The 19,730-nt window shown below is 42.0% G+C and overlaps 1 protein-coding gene across 4 annotated transcripts in view; it reads left to right on the forward strand.

Annotated features, from left to right (window-relative positions):
- ntrk3a (neurotrophic tyrosine kinase, receptor, type 3a) overlaps nt 1-19,730 on the forward strand; it is a 263,032-nt gene that overhangs the window by 219,412 nt on the left and 23,890 nt on the right. For all 4 annotated transcript variants that reach the window (XM_055934471.1, XM_055934470.1, XM_055934472.1 and 1 more), the window contains 2 exons: nt 1,109-1,297; nt 13,616-13,746. In XM_055934471.1, the coding sequence (XP_055790446.1) occupies nt 1,109-1,297; nt 13,616-13,746 (320 nt within the window). The remainder of the gene's footprint in view (nt 1-1,108; nt 1,298-13,615; nt 13,747-19,730) is intronic.

The raw sequence follows: 19,730 nt of genomic DNA on the forward strand, positions 1-19,730 counted from the left end.
TTTTGGGTTTCATGTAGAACCCTCTGTGGAAAAGGGCCTACATGGAACCGAAAAGGGTTCTTCAAAGGGTTCTGCTAAGGGGACAGCCGAATAACACTTTTCGGTTCTAGATAATACCTTTTATTCTAAGATTGTATGCTTGTTGGAGCCTATGTGTCCACATGGATTTGACCTTTGTGTGACAGGGGGTTTAAACAAGCAGTGTGTGTCTATGATATGTCAGTCTATTGCCTGTTGACCCTACCTCCTATGTCTGAACGCTTGACCTTTCATATGGAGGGGTCCGGGAATCCTATCTGTCTTCCCCGATCGCTTGTCAAGCCAGGATTTTGTGTGTGTCAGCTTGCAGTGACTGTACACTGAACTGCTAATGAATTGGATCCATTTAGTAGAGCTTGTTTTGTGCCTCGATCTAACACAATGTACAGTACACACTGTCAAATATCTGCCGTTCCCCAAACAATGACTTGGAATGTACACTGCTATTTATTGCCTGTTCCCGTTTTCTCACGGCTCTGTCAGAGGAGGAGCACAGAGCAGTTAGAGTGAGTATGAGGTGAATGGGACATTGAGAAATGTGAGGGCTGGGTGAGGATTAGAATTTTACGGATAATAGTGGCCCAGGGCCATTGTATCAAAGACTGTTTGGTTCATACTTAGTCTAAGCCAGTTAATACTTGTTTAGATTCCTTAAAGTATTCCGAGGGCAACTGAGCTGAGAAGTACAGAGATAATTCTTATACTGACAAATGAGTCTGCCTGCTTATTGCTTTCAGACATATTAATACATTATGAATGGCCCAACACATTTATTTATCCTCCAGCATTCTATTTTGATTAAACTGCAGCCATGATGTTTGGGTAATGGCATTTCTTTGTATGACGTCTGTCTGTCTGACTGATTCCCTCTCCTCTCTTCTTCCTATTCTCTGCCTCTCTCTCTCCTCTCTCTCTGCTCTCTCTCGCTCTCTTTCGCGCTCTCTCGCTTTCTCTCACTCTCCCCTTTCAATTAAATAAACATTGAAATAGGCTTTACGATGATCAAATGTTTTAGGACATTTAAATTTCTTTAGGACATACAAATTCTATGTCACTATTCTCCCCTCAGGACCAGTAGCAGTGATCAGTGGTGAGGAGGACTCGGCCAGCCCCCTGCACCATGTCAACCATGGCATCATCACCCCCTGTACCCTTGACGCTGGACCAGATGCTGTGGTTATCGGGATGACCCGTATCCCTGTCATTGAGAACCCGCAGTACTTCAGACATGGACACAACTGTAACAAGCCTGCTACCTGTGAGTACACACCAGCTCTGTTGACTTTCAGTTGTTTTTATCATCGCTATGTATGTCCCTACCAACATGGGCTAGGTTTAGCCCAAGGTCCAACGTGCCCTCTGTATCCATTCACACAGAATAATTCATTTAGGCCTACCTTGAAAGACTTAAAGTTGTTTTCTATAGAGGGAAGCAGCACCATATGTCTAATTGTAGGTGTGACCATTTTTTATTAAATAATGTATTCATAAGATATACAGTGAGCATACCAGACTTTAGGAACACCTTCCTAATATAGAGTTGCACTGCCCTTTGCACTCAGAACAGCCTCAATTCGTCAGGGCATGGACTCTTTGAAAGCATTCCACAGGGATGCTGGCCCATGTTGACTCCAATTGGCTGGATGTCGTTTAAGTAGTGGACCCTTTTTGATACACACGGGAAACTGTTGAGCGTGAAAAACCCAGCATCGTTGCAGTTCTTGACACACTTAAACCAGTGCGCCTGACACCTACCACCATACCCCATTCAAAGGTGCTTAAATATTTTGTCTTGCCCATTCACCCTCTGAATGGCACACAAACACAATCCATGTCTCAATTATCTCAAGGCTTAAAAATCCTTCTTTAACCTGTCTCCTCCCCTTCATCTACATTGATTGAAGTAGATTTAACAAGTGACATCAATAAGGGATCATAGCTTTCACCTGGATTCACCTGGTCAGTTGGTCATGGAAAGAGCAGGTGTTCTTAATGTTTTGTACACTCAGTGTAGATAAAATCATACGTAAATTATACATGTCAGACGGCCTTATGCACGAGGTCCTGTGAAAGTTTCTTCATTTCCCATCTTGTCTTGATCCTTCCTAATCTGGGAATGTTTCAGTCTTTGGGATTTAAAGGTATTGCTCAGTTGGCAGTCTTAACTCTGCAGGTAGCGCTATGCTGCGCTTTACATGAGCCACATCATAATCATGATTCAAAATTGGATTTACTGCTTTTCCACAGATGTGTTTATGTCCTTTATTTCCTACCTCTACTCTGCATTGGCAGTGTATCCATTTCCAGCGGCTCTCTTTTGTAGGAACCCTTCCTGAAGTGAGTTAGATTTGTCAAATCAGCTTAATGTATCTGCCTCACAAAGATGGCGTCTGATGAATCATCCTCTCAAGGGTTCCAGTGTCTGAACGCAGACTATAGCGGCTGCCATATCCGCTCATTGTTCTCCATGTTGTGTGTATCCAAGCAGCTCTTATCTCTATTTAACTCTAAATAATGTATTTGTTTGCTCTCAAATGTTGCTCCTATTGGATTCTTTTGAAGTTGAACCCCCAGTAATGTCCTCTACATTTTGATATCCCTTGAAGAAGAATTAAGAGCTGATTACATGAACTAATGCTGTGTAGTATTGATTAAAGGCTTTGATCTCTGCCCCAGCTTTTTTAACATCATTTATTGAGTGTATCCCCATAAAGACTGATTGGAATTACTGTATGTCTCTATCTGAAAAAGACAAACTGTGCTTTTCACTGTTTTGAAATATCTTGGGTTTTGAAGGGAATTTGTAGCTGAGGGCTTCATTTGTCTGCAGGTGCTTTTAGTGCTATGTTATGCACGAGCCATTTAGCAGGTTTCATTAGCCATGTAATAGTGCAGCATTTTATATATCACACTATTACCACCTCTGCCTTTGATGTTAGGCTCCAGAATGTAACATTACTCTGTAGCAGCAGGCTAAGTTTATATCTGACCTGGCATGATCACACTTGTAATTGGGTCAATACTAAATGTGGCTAAGGTCCGGATCTCCTTGAGACACTAATTGTTCACATTTCCGTGAAACCTTGCTAGAAAAAAGAGAAACCGGTGAAAAATGATGGGAGGCACACAGAGGCAAACCAAGCCAATATCCGCTGTTCCATCTGATACCAATTCAAGTAGTGCCTTGTGGCTGTGGAGAGAGAAGCACATCATGAATGGCGTGTAAAGCAGCAGGATTTGTCATGTTATACAGGGGACATGCTACAGGACGTGATGTGAATTCATAAGCTCTGGGTAAAGATGAGTAACTGGCACTCTCCCGCAGTCACGGTTCTCATCAGAGACAGCGGAGCTATGTTTAACTAAATTAGTGGTTTACAGCTCACACACCTGCCCCTGCAGGCACGCGCATGCTTGCACACACACACCCACGCACACACACACTTGAAAAAAACACTGGTTTTCGGATATCAAGTTTTTCCCTCATAAAAATATATATCCCTGACATCATTTTTTTTGCTTCACATGATAATTTTCCCCATTTCCAGCTCCATCTGGTCTTCCATCCAAGCACAGACCAGGACTGACCCTGCTTAGCTTCAGAGGCAAATCAGCAGTGGGATGCAGGGTGCTATGTTGCTGGAATTACTGTGCCAAAACGTGCAATTGGGAAAAAAAGGCAGTGAAAGCAGAGGTCAGGGTGACAGAAAAAGAAAGGAAAAATTGCAGGAAAGAGGGAGGCATTTTATTGAATCTACATGTGAAGTTTTCTTACATGTGAACCTGAAAATTCACGAGAGGTGAAAACAACATGTTATTCTCCTCATATGAAAAGGTGGTGTTAATGTGTGAACTCTAAATGTAATATGGTTTCACATGTGAAATTCAAGCTCAGCGAGTGAAAAACAAATTGGGGTAAGGGCACACACACACCTCCAATTATATTTCAGACTTGGGGGACTGACAGGGTTCAGAAGGGAGACACAATGAGAGGAAGGAGATCACATTTTGTACTGAAAAATAAATTACAGGAGTTATACATTATACATTGCATGAATCTTTTAAGCCAACGTGTCTGAGTTATAATCCATCAGGGTCTGTCTGTCTCTGTGTGTGCGCGTGCATATGCGTGCATGCATGCGTGTCTGTGTGACTGTTCATCTCTATGTATGCATGTGTGTCTCTACATGTGATGGCTTGCATACTGTATTTTTTGTACAACAACAAAAAATCATTAAGATTTAGTATATTGAACTTTGAACATTCATTATATAGTACACCAGGATCCAAATCAGATGGGGATGAAAATGTAGTAAAAATGCCATATGTACTGCATGTAATATCTAATGTAAATGGTATTTTACAGTGTAATATGAGAGACCCAAAACCCTAGACAAACAGTCAGAGAAACACTGCTTGGATAAAGCTGACCTTATGGGCTTTAAGTAGGCAAGGATATTTATTCAACCAATCAATAGAGGAAAATCGAGATCTACATTTTCCTCTTTGACTATCCTTCAAAAGGCACTGAACAATGGGGGTTTCTTTCCTCAGAGATCAGCGGAGTAGAAAGCAATAAGCATATACACACTGTTGACTACCGTCGTCCACAGCGCAGTGAAATTCACTGTGAAATTACTTTTTGAGCTTAAAAGCTTGATATCTTAATGAGCTCTATTCCTTGGTATTTTTAGAAAAGCAATCGTCACATATCATCCTCTTTAGTGCAAATGGGTATAATGTTCTTCAAACATTTATAGAGCCATCATATCTTCTAAATGTACGGTGCTTTCGAAAAGTATTCAGTCCCCTTGACTTTTTCCACATTTTGTTACGTTACAGCCTTATTCTAAAAATGATTAAATATAATTTTTGTCTCAGCAATCTACACACAATACCCCATAATTACAAATGGAAAACAGGTTTTTAGATTTTTGGGGGGCCTTAGTTGGGGATGTGACCAAGAACCCGATGGTCACTCTGACAGATTTGTTCGATATAGGAAGATAACAGACTCACTTTAGCTCGATGTAGATAAAAAATGTAACCAAAAAGATGCTAACTTTTCTCTCAGCAGAGACAACAGCAGACCTTGCCCAGCTCACTCTAGGGCTTTTTAAACTTAATTACAGCAAGACTTGAGTTCTAGTAGAAATCCATGTCCCCGAGAGCGTTGTCGTTATTTTCTCTGACTGCCTCGAGCTCAGAGAGCATGGAGAACACAGATAGCACTCAGTCATTTCACAGGGGTGGTTTTCCACATGTCTTTATAGAAACATAAATCATAGCCTGCCCCTCAGCCAGTCTAATGCCGCAGCAGATGAAGAATTAGATCCATCACGGAAGTCACCTCGTGTGGTTATCACCGCTGATATTTTTATTTACTCCGACTGCAACAGTAAATCCAGTGGCTACATCCAGTGTCGTACACGTACATGGCTTTCATTGATCATTTCTATGTCAGTCTTGGATCTTATTTAATACAAGATGCTCATACTGTAGGTTTCAATGGAAATATACATGTACCTACATACTCCCTCTGTTAGAATAGCGAATTATTATGATTCGTGATAATTCATATTTGTTCACAGCACCATCAAGCTCAGAATGTGCCGTTAGATTGACATTGCCTTAATTAATCAAGGAAATGATTTGATTAAATGTCTTTTCATCATGAGTTTTGCTGTGGTCAGAGCCTGTGCCCTGTCAGAATGTTCCCTCTCTCCGCTACCAGCTAATTACTGAGCTGCAGGACAGCCAAGGTAAGTGCAGGGAGAGAGGGCTGATAGGAGGAGCACACCTTGTGGTCAGCTGGGTTTTCTTCCCATCACCTGCAGGTGAAAAGTCTTTGGGAAATTAATCCTTATTAGTGACATAAAGGCAGGAGACAGAGGACAGGTCTGGCTATGACTTCTACCTATTCAGACAACCTCTTTGTTTTAGTACTATGCCTGGTGTTTTAATGAAACTGGTTCTATGCCAGATTAAGTTAAAGAATGGTTTTATTTTTCTAGCTTTTCATAATGAGCTCCTTTAAAATATTCATGATGAAATGCAGATAAGGCTAGTGAAGAGGTGTTGTCTAAATTGATTTATTTGAGAAGTAATCACTTGAAGAGCTTCAGGCCAGAAGCATTTCAAATCACCTCAAAGAATTGTCAGTCTATAGGGAATGGTAGCAATGACAAAGGTCACCAAGAAGTAAAAGACAATATTGTTACTAGAGGACTCACTCACTCACGACATTTTCTCATCTCCTTTTCTTTAGGCAGGTCAATTTATGTTGCAAGGTGATAACAGTATTCAGAACCTGATACCATGTGTTAGTGCCTGTTTGCCCCCTACTCCACTCTCTTCCCCTCTCTATACCCCCAGCACCAGTTCACTAATGGCTGTCCCCTACAGAGAGATCATGAGCAAGAGATTAATTTTGTCCAGATGTAATCAATATCAGAGATTGGCTGTAACCCTGCTCCATCACCCATAGCCAGATGTCGTGGCCTCTTCCCTCATCCATCTCTGTCTTCATCTGTTGGATTTAGGCCCAAAACAACACCCAAGGAGCCCCGTCATCCGGAAAACAACACAGCAATGTGTATGCTCAATTTAAGGATGAATGTGGGAGTTCGGGGTTATCTTGAAGTAAACAACTAGCCTCTTGAGAAAATAAACATATTTTGTAGGACATTTGTTAGGATAAAAGGAGAGTAATCAGCTGTAGTATCCTTCATGGTTGAAGCCCTTTTCTCATACATTACTGAACATACAGTATTGTGATCAACAGGTCAAACATCTCATCGCTTGTTGGTTATGTGTTACTTAATCCATTGCTTGTTTCTTTCTGCCTCTAATTTCTTCCTTGAAGTGAATAGTTAACGTAGCTATATGTATGCAAATGTGAGTCTCTCAACTCCTTAAAAGCATTCTAATTGCAGCCTAGTGGCATAACGGTCACCGCACCGCAGACTGTAACCTTGCCCTGCGCTCCACCTCCTGCTATGCTACTGTATCCATCCATGGACGCAACGTCTGCTACAGTACACAAGTCAGAAAATTAATATGACCTTGATAGTGTCTCAATAACAGTTTAATAACATGCTAGACTCGTGGGAGAGTTTCAACTTTTAATTTGTCAAACTCTAAATGAAATACTGAAGCTTCACATATCGAGCGTGCAGGCTCTACTTTGATGAATCAAACGAACAGCAGGAGAATGTTTTGTACTTAAAAATGACTTCAGGATATGACTTATTGTGTTTCACATAGCACATCTTCTGTTGAGGAAATCTGTGCTTGCCATTCTCCAGTCACATGTTAAAGTGGTTCTGATAAATGATAGGTAGAGTTGGCCATTCTATGTTAAAGTCAAATTACAGCTCTTGTATCAGCAGATGATGTGTATGATTTGTACAGTCACGGTGATGACACACTGTATAAAGTTTATGCAACACAGACTGCGTGCAGTCTCTATAGCATCTGATGATGCTGTTTCAACCCAAAAACATTTAGACTTGCACAATTTCACTCAAATTCATCTCCCCAACATCTGCACTTGAGGTCATCCAATTTCACCAAGCTGAGGTGGGTGTTGAGTGTTACCTTGCTGGTTCACTCCAAAGTAAATTCAAGACAGTTTGTGCGCATTACCTGTATTAGCCACCCCTGAAACTATTCAGAACACATTTGAATGCTTTGGTGCTTTTAAGGAGATTTTCCATCAGCCCTGTTCTGACATAATTATGAGACGCACTTTAAAGAACAACATGGGCGTAAAAACACCGACAGGTGTTGGAAAGGCGAGGATCAGGAAAAACACGTGTGGTGTTTTCCCACATTGTTTCGTTAACCCTCAGGTCAATTTTCTAATATTTTTCTTCAATATTGAATAACTATTCGTAAGAAGACTATAACCACATGATGATGATTTTCCAGTCTGGATCTCTCTCTGGGCTTGGCTTCATCGTTGCCTGTTTTGTTTTGTGAAGAGCCTTGCTGAGAGGGTTGGCACTTACTCCTGATGCGCCGTATGTTCGGCCCTCTTCATACATACACTACAATCTTCCAACCAACCTTGGATGGTTGTAATGCCCTGAAGTGAGGCCTGCTGTTTCCTTCCTCACAAGCCTCTCCAGACACAATGAGACGTGTTTTTCACACACCACTGCTCACGCTTTAAAGCTCATTCTTTATTCATGTGATTGTCGTGTTTGCTTACAGTGCTGTTCAGCATCCAGGTTTCTACGGCAGGCGTGAATTGCCCTGCCTTTTGTTTCCCCTCAAGACTTTCTGAATACACACTTTCCCAGCATCACCCAAGTATGATATCCTCTCTGTGTGTCTGTCTCTCCTTGATCTCTCCTTCTGTCAACACCAACATCCCATACCACATAATATATGATAGATGTTTTTGTGAGTAAGCTGGGTTTTACAGTATGGCGGCGTTCACTGTGATATTGTGTGTACGAGCAATGGAAAATCGAACTAATTTGACCTTTGAATGGATCAGCAAGTTTGAGGGTATTGTACCACATGTATGCATTGGCCTATCGAGTGTACGACAAAGCAACAGGAACATCTCCTAGTGTAGGATACTGTAGGTCTGTAATCCATAGATGTGCCAACGGCAGGGCACTTCAACATGCTTTTTTTCTCTAGTGTTTTTGATTGTTTTCCTATTTCATGCTCTGCATCCCTCTGTTTGCTATAGTGTTCTTCAACATCCCCTCAGCCAAAGCTCCTGGACAACAGTGCAGCTCTGAAAGAGAGATTGCTCTACATTGCCTGCCAGAGCCTGGGGAGGAAATGTGCTGATAGAGATTCATTCTGCTCCTCTGCATTAGAGAAATAGAATCTAGTAAAATAAGTTGACACAGATTCAGGTGAGGCCTGTGGATGAATCTCATGGAGGAGAAGAGCGAGTCCAGAGGAGAAGGTGTTCTGCTCTGTATGTAGACCAGTGGTTTGTGTTTGTGAGGTGCAACAGTCTGAGCCTGCTGAAGGGGTGTTTACAGACTAACAGACATGCTGATGCTTTCCGGGATCCCCTCAAACACTTGTTTTGGGACACCATCTGCCCTCAACATTGAAAAATAAAATGACAAATATAATATGAACTGTATGAAAACCATTGGGAACATTTGGAGAGCGAGGGGTAATGGTGTTGCTAGAAGTAGAACATGGAGGTGGGTTGAGAGGGCATTATGGAAGCTTTTGGAAAAAAGTAAATCTGCTCTACTCTACTAACTTAAACACTGAATGATACAGGAAGGAAGTGGACTATACAGTGCCTTCAGGAAGTATTCAGATCCCTTGACTTTTTCCCCAAACAATTACCTTAAAGCTTTATTCTAAAATGGATTAATACATAAGGAACTCAGCAATCTACACACAATACCTCATAATGACACCATTTTAGCAAATGTATTAAAAATAATAAACAGAAATACCTTATTTGCATAGGTATTCAGACCCTTTTCTATGAGACTTGAAATTGAGCTAAAGACTCTTAGACTCTCAAAAGGCACCTAAACAAGATTCTCTGGTCTGATGAAACCAAGATTGATCTCTTTGGCCTGAATGCCAAGCATCATGTCTGGAGGAAACTTGGCATCATCCCTACGGTGAAGCATGGTGGTGGTAGCATCATGCTGTGTGGATGTTTTCCAGCGGCAGAGACTGAGAGAATTGTCAGGATTGAGGTAAAGATGAACGGAGCAAAGTACAGAGAGATCCTTGATGAAAACCTGCTCCAGAGCGCTCAGGACCTCAGACTGGGGTGAAGGTTCACCTTCCAACAGGACAACAACCCTAAGCACACAACCAACAAAACGCAGTAGTGGCTTCAGGGAACAAGTCTCTGAATGTCCTTGAGTGGCCCGGCCAGAGCCCGGACTTGAACCCGATATAACATCTTTGGAGAGACCTGAAAATAGCTGTGCAGCAACGCTCCCCATCCAACCTGACAGAGCTTGAGAGGATCTGCAGAGAAGAATGGGAGAAACTCCCCAAAAACAGGTGTGCGTCATACCCAAGAAGACTCGATGTTGTAATCGCTGCCAAAGGTGCTTCAACAAAGTGGTGAGTAAAGGGTCTGAATACTTATTTAAATGTGATATTTCAGTTTTTTATTTGTAATACATTTGCAGAAATGTCTTAAATAACCTCTTTTTCTTCGTCATTATGGGGTATTGTGTGTAGATTTGATGAGAAAAAAATCGAATACATTTTAGAATAAGCCGTAATGTAACAAAAAATTGAAAAAGTCAAGAGGTCTGAATACTTTCCGAAGGCACTGTACATCTGAGGACCGGCATAGCGAGCATGCAGAGATTGCTTCATTTATTTTGTTGCCTCAGTTTCCTCACATGTTTTTTCCTACTTTTTCTCAAGCCAAATGGTAGCAACATGAACTGTTTACTCCAGGGAATATTTTGATCTTATAGCAGACGCTATTAAAACGTGTTCAAATGGGAATTTAAAAAAATTAAAAACAAGTGCTCAAACGTGGCCTTTTACTGATAGATTGAAGATTTGTCAAATATTTGGCACATCTGTTTACTCATCTGTACAATTGTGTTTGAGCTCTAATATGTTAAACAGAGATAATATAATGAGAAGTCACTTTTGATGAAAAGTCACTCTCGAAAACAGCAGCATTTGCATAAAGTCATCATTCAGAAGTCAAGTGCTAGTGATGCTGTGATTGGACTGAATGAAATGCTGCACTATTGTTTGTCATTTTTATGGTCAACAGTAGCAGTGCAAGAGAGTGGGAGGGTAAATTGCTATGGTTACTACATTCCCAATCAAATAGCAACAATTTGCCAGCATTTCTATCCAAATCAGCTCTAGTTTGGTCTTCTGTCATTTTCACTGCAGTGGAGTCAACATCTGTGCTGCCAAAGCAAAGCAGCCTAATTAGGATGAAGACTGTGTCCTGCTCTGTCCCAGCTGTGTGCTCTGTGCTGCTGGTCCACACTGAGAACGATGAGGCCCAGTGAGGGTAACCTCCCTGAATGGGTGCCCTCGCCCATATAAACAGGGAGGTGAACGCACTACAACCGCTGTGGTAATGAGACAATTAACCCAAGCTATTTGTAACTTCCTTAATTGCTTTGTGTGGATGGATGGCACACCTTCCAGCATACCCATAGCCACCTGCTTATTGTAAACCTATCACTGTATTTCTGTGAAATTGAGAAGGGAGGGGATTAAATAAGCAATTGCAGAGGGACAAAAACAATGATTTATTTCTGCACCCTGATATTTTTTGCTGTTTTTTAAAAAATGTTTTCTTTTTTTATCACAGTCCAGTGCAATCCATTATAAAACATGTTTTTAAGATGTTTTGAACCTTGTGGTTCAAGCAGAAATATTTGCAGTGCTATCATGGTGTTGATAATTTCTTATTGCCTTGATGGTGCTAATTACATATTGTAGCTACAATTTTACTGGTGATTCATGAGCGCAATGACTAGTTTGTGCCAACCAATAGTAATGAGAGCTTTGTCCAACCCATCCCTCAGTATTTATCTATTCCTCTGCTCTGCCCTAGTCCTCCAGGGGTATCTGTGGTACTGGGCTTGGCTGGACCTTGGACAGTAGTGGGTATTGGTGTTGGACAACAGCTCATCCAGAACCCCTGTATTGAGTAAATACCAGCTGCTGCTGTGACTTGCCATATTGAAGCCACTCTACCCCAGCAACAGCTCTCAGCCACGCAGAACACGTGGAAAGCACTGAGATTAAGGACTAATACTGTCTGTACACTCTGTGATTTCACCACCATTTTACCACTGTACAGGTTGCAGACAGGTTCCTGACATTTTCCAGGTTTGATTGGATTGTTCGGATCATTTAATTCTTTACATTTGGAAGGGAAAGGGATCATTTAGCCTTTTCAGCATTGTTTTCCTATTGGTTGGGAACTGAATGAACATGTCCTCACTCCAGTTGCTATGGTGCGCAGGTTTTAAGATGTTCGATTATTACAGGGCAATGGACATTTTATAACTGTGGTTTATTTATGTATGCCGTAAGTAAGTAACAACATCATGTGTTTTACCCTCACATCTCTTCTAACACTCTATAGCTCCACAGCAGGTCGTATGGCTCTATGCCTCTAGCCAGTTAATCAAATTAGATCCACTGACGCATCATATACTCCCAGAAAAAAAAGTACAGAATTCTACTTAAAGCGGTACAAACGCCTGTCACTGGCAGTCGTCCATTTGACCATTAGTTATACACATAGTTGTACCCTTGCAGTTTGTACCTTAAAAGAGTGTGCTAGTTTAGCCAGCTAGTCTGGTACACAGCAGGTGGGAGGCGGGGGTGACACCAAATAATTGTATAACTAAACCAAGATAGACCACAACCTGTCATTTTAAATGGGAACAAATGAGCCAGAGTGGGCAGAATAAGCAATGAGGTAGGCAGAGCCAAGCAGGAGCTAGTGAGATCCTATTGGCGCGTTCTAGCATTGAGTTACTGCGCTTGTGCAGTAACTCAATTCGCCTTTGCACACCTTCTAAACAACGCAACGTTTTGAAACTTTGGCAAAGGGTAAAGTTTACAAAACTTAGTCCGCTCTGTTCATAACAGATTGTATATTTGGGAACAGAAAACTGTATTGAGATCAAATGTTTAGTCAAGGAGTAAATTATCAGAATGTTTCCCAAAATCCATCTCGTTCCATCTTCTCCCACTGCTGGACACTGAGCTCCGTCTCATCGCCATATTTGGTAGTGAGTGGAAACGCCAACCGGATGCTTCACAGTTATACATCCGGTGAATATCTGTGGCGACACCATGTGCTAGTTAGCATGCTAGCTAGCTAGCACCCACAAAGGGTCGCCCCAGCCTCCTGCCTACGGAAGGCGGGGGGTGACCGGTCGACAGTGTCCTTCGCCCCCGCCTGTCGGGCACTGTTTCCCCTCAGTTCTGTTAACAACGGTGAAGGCAGGTGCTCTTGACAAGGTCGCTCAGTGTTGGGGTAAGGTCACTATAATATTAATTACAGCTTTTTATTGTCCCATGCTCTTACAATATGTAAACCTTTATAAAGACTTTAGAACTGGCAGCGGACATGATCAAACTTGAATTAACATAACCATAGACCACTTAAACTGGTATGACACTTCAACTCGCCAGCCACTAATCCATGCCTCCGGCCTAGAAAACAGAAATGAACCTTCGTACCCCTTTTTTTGAGAGTGGGTGATGATTAAACCTTTCTATTCAAAATATTGGGAACAAAAATGTCCCATTATACTAGATTATCCACACATGTACGCTAAAAGGTATAAACCAGTAGCATGTGAGATTATATGTGTACCTCTGAAGGTACATTACGTGTATTTTGATATTTTTGTACCCAAGGAAACTGTAACCTTTTTTTCTGAGAGTGTAGCAGGATTTAAGACTTACCAGTCCCATCAGTGAACCATCACTTAATTTTGATTCTGTCAAACACTGATGGTTTGTTGATACTGGATCTGCTACTTAAACTCTCTCCCTCGCTCTCTCCCTCTCTTTCTCCCTCTCACTCTCCCTCTCTCTCCCTCTCTATCTACAGATGTACAGCACATAAAGCGTCGGGACATCATTCTGAAGCGGGAGCTGGGAGAGGGGGCCTTTGGGAAGGTGTTTCTGGCAGAGTGCTATAACCTCAGCCCTACCAAGGACAAAATGCTGGTGGCTGTCAAGGTAAGAGATGATCTCTCAGTTACACTGGGCCATTTCCCTCTCCTGTTACAGCAGACCACTCACAGAGGTCAGGGCCTCTCAGCACTCAGCGTCTGACTTGTATTATCTTGATCCTTGAACGGCTCTCGGGGCCACCCCCCCCCTGCCATGGCCAGCTGCCTCCACAAGAAGGATTTGGAGATGTGGATCTATAAAAATAGGATTTTTTTGCAATAGAGTAGATCGATATTCATACTAATAATCATTGAGGTCACTATGAGTACCGTGTTGGTCGTCTCGTATCAGATTGAATGTATGAGGCTCCACTATGGGGTGACAACTAGGGTTGAATATTTTCCAGGTATTTTACAAATGTTCCATCCCAAGAATGAATCACCGGCTAAGCTGGTATTTCCCGCCAAAACCGTGAGTGTCATTCAAAAGCATATAAAGCATTAAAATGGGCCTATATCTGGATTTGATCAGAGCTTTGATCAAAAATTCTAACATTTAATAAAGCCATACATAAAATACACTTCATGAGAGAAATTTTGTCCAAGTGATTGTGCCGTTATCCAATCCATATATGATTTAGGCTACGCATGACAGAAAAACATAAAAGTCCATAGATGTAGCTAGCTAGCTATATCCTACTAGCTCCAGTAGACAAATCTTTTTGAGTGTGAACTGTATTACTGTACTGTATTGTATTATATAGACTGGAATTATGCACATCGTTCAAACCATGATAAAGAGAGCATATGGGATTCTGGTGCAGTACATGCGGCCTACAAAGTTATAAGATAGGCTAGAGAATGTTATTTTAATTTTAATTAGTGCCTATTTGTATAATTAGTAGGCTGACCCATAAATACCTTTCATAATATTTCCCATAATGTTATTTACCTGCCTACCTCTTTCTCTCACAATTGTTGCTTCGTTCCTTCCTTGCTTTCAACGGCGAGCCTAAAATAAATACGTTTTGTTGTCCTTATCTTCATCATTCTAATGACATTATTGAATAATATAGGACTAGAATTAGATGCAGAAGGCTTTCACTTCTCTTCACAAGGATTGAATGGTTATGGGTCTGAATAAATAACTGCTATAGACTACCGCCATTGTGTATTCACTCATCTTTCAAATAAAATCAAATTTTATTTGTCAACTAGACCTTACAGTGAAATCTTTACTTACAAGCCCTTAACCAACAATGCTTTAAGAAGTTTTAAGAAAAATAAGTGTTAAGTAAAAAATAGATGCTTAAAAAATTGAAAATATAATGAACAAATAATTAAACAGCAGCAGTAAAATAACAATAGCGAGGCTATATATAGGGAGTACCGGTACAGATTCAATGTGCGGGGTCACTGGTTAGTGGAGGTAATTGAGGTAGTATGTACATGTAGGTAGAGTTATTAAAGTGATTATGCATAGATAATAAACAGAGAGTAGCAGCGTAAAAGAGGGGTCTGAGTAGCCCTTTGATTAGCTGTTCAGAGGGAGGTGTTTAGTCCCAGGGTCCTTAGCTTAGTGATGAGCTTTGAGGGCACTATGGTGTTGAACGCTGAGCTGTAGTCAATGAATAGCATTCTCACATAGGTGTTATTTTTGTCCAGGTGGGAAAGGGCAATGTAGAGTGTAGCGTGCAATAGAGATTGCATCATCTGTGGACCTGTTGGGGCGGTATAAAAATTGGAGTGGGTTTAGGGTTTTCTGGGATAATGGTTTTGATGTGAGCCATGACCAATCCTTTCAAATCCTTTTCAAACTACCCGTGAGTTATATTGGCTGCTGTATTTAACATTCAGCAACCAAGAGCTTGCATCCCTCTTCGAATAGTCTATTAGTATAAGAAATGCTAAAAAGATCATGTCCAGCAAGCTATTCTAGTCTAGCTTTTCCTGCATGGGACTCCAAGAGCTAAGGAGCGTTTTTTTTAAGGAGAGAGACTAGCAGAGCACATGTGAGTACGTATTGCGCAAGAGACTGATGCTATAAGTTATAAGCTTATTATGCATAACCCATCATTAATTAGCTAAATATAATGCTAATACTGCATATAATCTATTACCTGAAAGAGGTAGGCTAGGACATCTACACTGCTCAAAAAAATAAAGGGAACACTTAAACAACACAATGTAACTCCAAGTCAATCACACTTCTGTGAAATCAAACTGTCCACTTAGGAAGCAACCCTGATTGACAATAAATTTCACATGCTGTTGTGCAAATGGAATAGACAAAAGGTGGAAATTATAGGCAATTTGCAAGACACCCCCAAAAAAGGAGTGATTCTGCAGGTGGTGACACAGACCACTTCTCAGTTCATATGCTTCCTGGCTGATGTTTTGGTCACTTTTGAATGCTGGCGGTGCTCTCACTCTAGTGGTAGCATGAGACGGAGTCTACAACCCACACAAGTGGCTCAGGTAGTGCAGCTCATCCAGGATGGCACATCAATGCGAGCTGTGGCAAGAAGGTTTGCTGTGTCTGTCAGCGTAGTGTCCAGAGCATGGAGGCGCTACCAGGAGACAGGCCAGTACATCAGGAGACGTGGAGGAGGCCGTAGGAGGGCAACAACCCAGCAGCAGGACCGCTACCTCCGCCTTTGTGCAAGGAGGTGCACTGCCAGCGCCCTGCAAAATGACCTCCAATGACCACCAGAAAATGACCTCCAAAATGACCTCCAGCAGGCAAGTGTTGCTTCCTAAGTGGACAGTTTGATTTCACAGAAGTGTGATTGACTTGGAGTTACATTGTGTTGTTTAAGTGTTCCCTTTATTTTTTTGAGCAGTGTATATATAGTGCTTTACAGTGCATTCGGAAAGTATTCAGACCCCTCCCCTTTTTCCACATTTTGTTACTGTTAGGTTCTGACAGAGTAAAACTCAAACGGACAACTAGGAAAAAGCTCAAAAGGTTTTAAATAAATGTTTTTCCTCATCAATCTACACACAATACCCCATAATAACAAAGTGAAAACAGGTTTATAGAAATTATACAAATGTATAAAAACAGAAATACTGTATTTACATAAGTATTCAGACCCTTTGCTATGAGCCTCAAAATTAAGCTCAGGTCCATCCTGTTTCCATTGATCATGCTTGAGATGTTTCTGCAACTTGATTGGAGTCCACCTGTGGTAAATTCAATTGACTGGACATGCTTTGGAAAGGCACACACCTGAGCTCCAGAGTCCCTCTGTGGAGATGGGAGAACCTTCCAGAAGGACAACCATCTCTGCAGCACTCCACCAAGCAGGCCTTTATGGTAGTTTGGCCAGACGGAAGCCACTCCTCAGTAAAAGGCACATGACAGCCCGCTTGGAGTTTGCCAAAAGGCACCTAAAGAACTCTCAGACCATGAGAAACCAGATTCTTTGGTCTGATGAAACCAAGATTGAACTCTTAAGCCTGAATGCCAAGCGTCACGTCTGGAGGAATCCTGGGCTCATCACTACGGTGAAGCATGGTGGTGGCAGCATCATGTTGTGGGGATGTTTTTCAGCGGCATTTACTGGGATTCTAGTCAGAATCGAGGGAAAGATGAACGGAGCAAAGTACAGAGAGATCCTTGATTAAAACCTGCTCAAGAGAGCTCAGGACCTCAGACTGGGGCAAAGGTTCACCCTAAGCACTCAGCCAAGACAACGCAGTAGTGGGTTTGGGAAAAGTCTCTGAATGTCCTTGAGTGGCCCAGCCAGAGCCCAGACTTGAACCCGATATAACATCTCTGGAGAGACCTGAAAATAGCTGTGCACCGACGCTCTTCATCCAACCTGACAGAGCTTGGGATGATTTGCAGAGAAGAATGGAAGAAACTCCTCAAATACAGGTGTGCCAAGCTTGTAGCGTCATAACCAAGAAGACTTGAGGCTGTAATCGCTGCCAAAGGTGCTTCAACAAAGTACTGAGTAAATGGTCTGAATACTTACGTAAATGTCATTTTTCAGTTTTTGTAAAAATTACAAAACAACTGTTTTTGTTTGTCATTATTGAGTATTGTGTGTAGATTGTTGAGGCAAAAAATGTATTTGTTCCATTTTAGAATAAGGTTGTAACGTAACAAAATGTGGAAAAGTCAAGGGGCCTCAATACTTTCCGAATGCACTGTATATAAATCTAGAATGGGGTTATCTATTTTGGATGTCTTTTGAATGGAATTGATGGGGGGAGAGAGAGAGCGAGAGAGTGCTCGCGCATGCACTGATTTAAAGCAACAATATTCGAGTGATAAGCTGTTTTTAAAACTCTGGAGCTGCAAAAAATGTACAATAAAAAAAGAAGGTGACCCCGTAAAGCCAGATGGAGGTGAATTAGACACGCATTCAGTCTTTACATTACTGTAGCATAGGCTATGCTGCAGCAAATGTAGGCCGTCCTGTCACAAGAAAAAAAGTTACCATGATGAGATGATAGGTCCACATTCATTGTGAACTGCACTTCATACTGAGATGGGCTGTCTGTCCCCACCCTGAGTGGTGATGATTCATCATGCATAGGCCGTAGAGAAGACAGATTTAAGCATTGCATATCATTTAAGTTCCATTTCATGCCATGCTGTTCACATAAATAGTATATTATAACATACTGGTTTCTCTCAGTTATTTATTCCGGGAAAAGGGAGTGGTTTTGGGCGGTAAATCTCAGTAACCGGGTTTCCGACATTCAACCCTAGTGACAATAGCTGACTAATGGGTGAGAAAGTTTTCTCTGGAAATCACATTCAGGGCTAAATATCTCACTAGCAGGTTAACTTGGCATAATTTGAAGCATGTATTACATGCTGTACAGGTCATTATGGTTGACTTGAATATCACAACTTTTGGGTCAATATGTATTGTGTCACTTTGTGTGTTAGGGCTGGGTGGTATCCAGATTTTCATATCGTCAGACCATTTCTGTATCATACCGGGGTTTATGGTATTACCGGAAGTGCACACAAGTGGCGCTATAAAAAACTAAAATAATAATGTCACGTTCTGACCCTAGTTATTGTGTTAATCCTTTGTTTTGTTGGTCAGGACGTGAGCTGGGTGGGCATTTCCATCTGTTGTGTTTCTATGTTGGGTTAAAGGGTTGCCTGGTATGGCTCTCAATTAGAGGCAGGTGTTTGGCATTTCCTCTGATTGAGAGTCATATTAAGGTAGGTTGTTCTCACTGTTTGTTTGTGGGTGATTGTCTCCTGTGTTTTTTCGTGTCTGTGTATGTGCACCACACGGGACTGTTTTGGCTGTTCATTCGTTTGATGTAGTCTGTTTACATTTACATTTACATTTAAGTCATTTAGCAGACGCTCTTATCCAGAGCGACTTACAAATTGGTGCATTCACCTTATGATATCCAGTGGAACAACCACTTTACAATAGTGCATCTAACTCTTTTAAGGGGGGGGGGGGGGGTTAGAAGGATTACTTTATCCTATCCTAGGTATTCCTTAAAGAGGTGGGGTTTCAGGTGTCTCCGGAAGGTGGTGATTGACTCCGCTGACCTGGCGTCGTGAGGGAGTTTGTTCCACCATTGGGGTGCCAGAGCAGCGAACAGTTTTGACTGGGCTGAGCGGGAACTGTACTTCCTCAGAGGTAGGGAGGCGAGCAGGCCAGAGGTGGATGAACGCAGTGCCCTTGTTTGGGTGTAGGGCCTGATCAGAGCCTGAAGGTACGGAGGTGCCGTTCCCCTCACAGCTCCGTAGGCAAGCACCATGGTCTTGTAGCGGATGCGAGCTTCAACTGGAAGCCAGTGGAGAGAGCGGAGGAGCGGGGTGACGTGAGAGAACTTAGGAAAGTTGAACACCAGACGGGCTGCGGCGTTCTGGATGAGTTGTAGGGGTTTAATGGCACAGGCAGGGAGCCCAGCCAACAGCGAGTTGCAGTAATCCAGACGGGAGATGACAAGTGCCTGGATTAGGATCTGCGCCGCTTCCTGCGTGAGGCAGGGTCGTACTCTGCGAATGTTGTAGAGCATGAACCTACAGGAACGGGTCACCGCCTTGATGTTAGTTGA

This window comes from Salvelinus fontinalis, chromosome 9 (genome assembly GCF_029448725.1).
Source record: "Salvelinus fontinalis isolate EN_2023a chromosome 9, ASM2944872v1, whole genome shotgun sequence".
Classification (NCBI taxonomy): Eukaryota; Metazoa; Chordata; class Actinopteri; order Salmoniformes; family Salmonidae; genus Salvelinus; species Salvelinus fontinalis.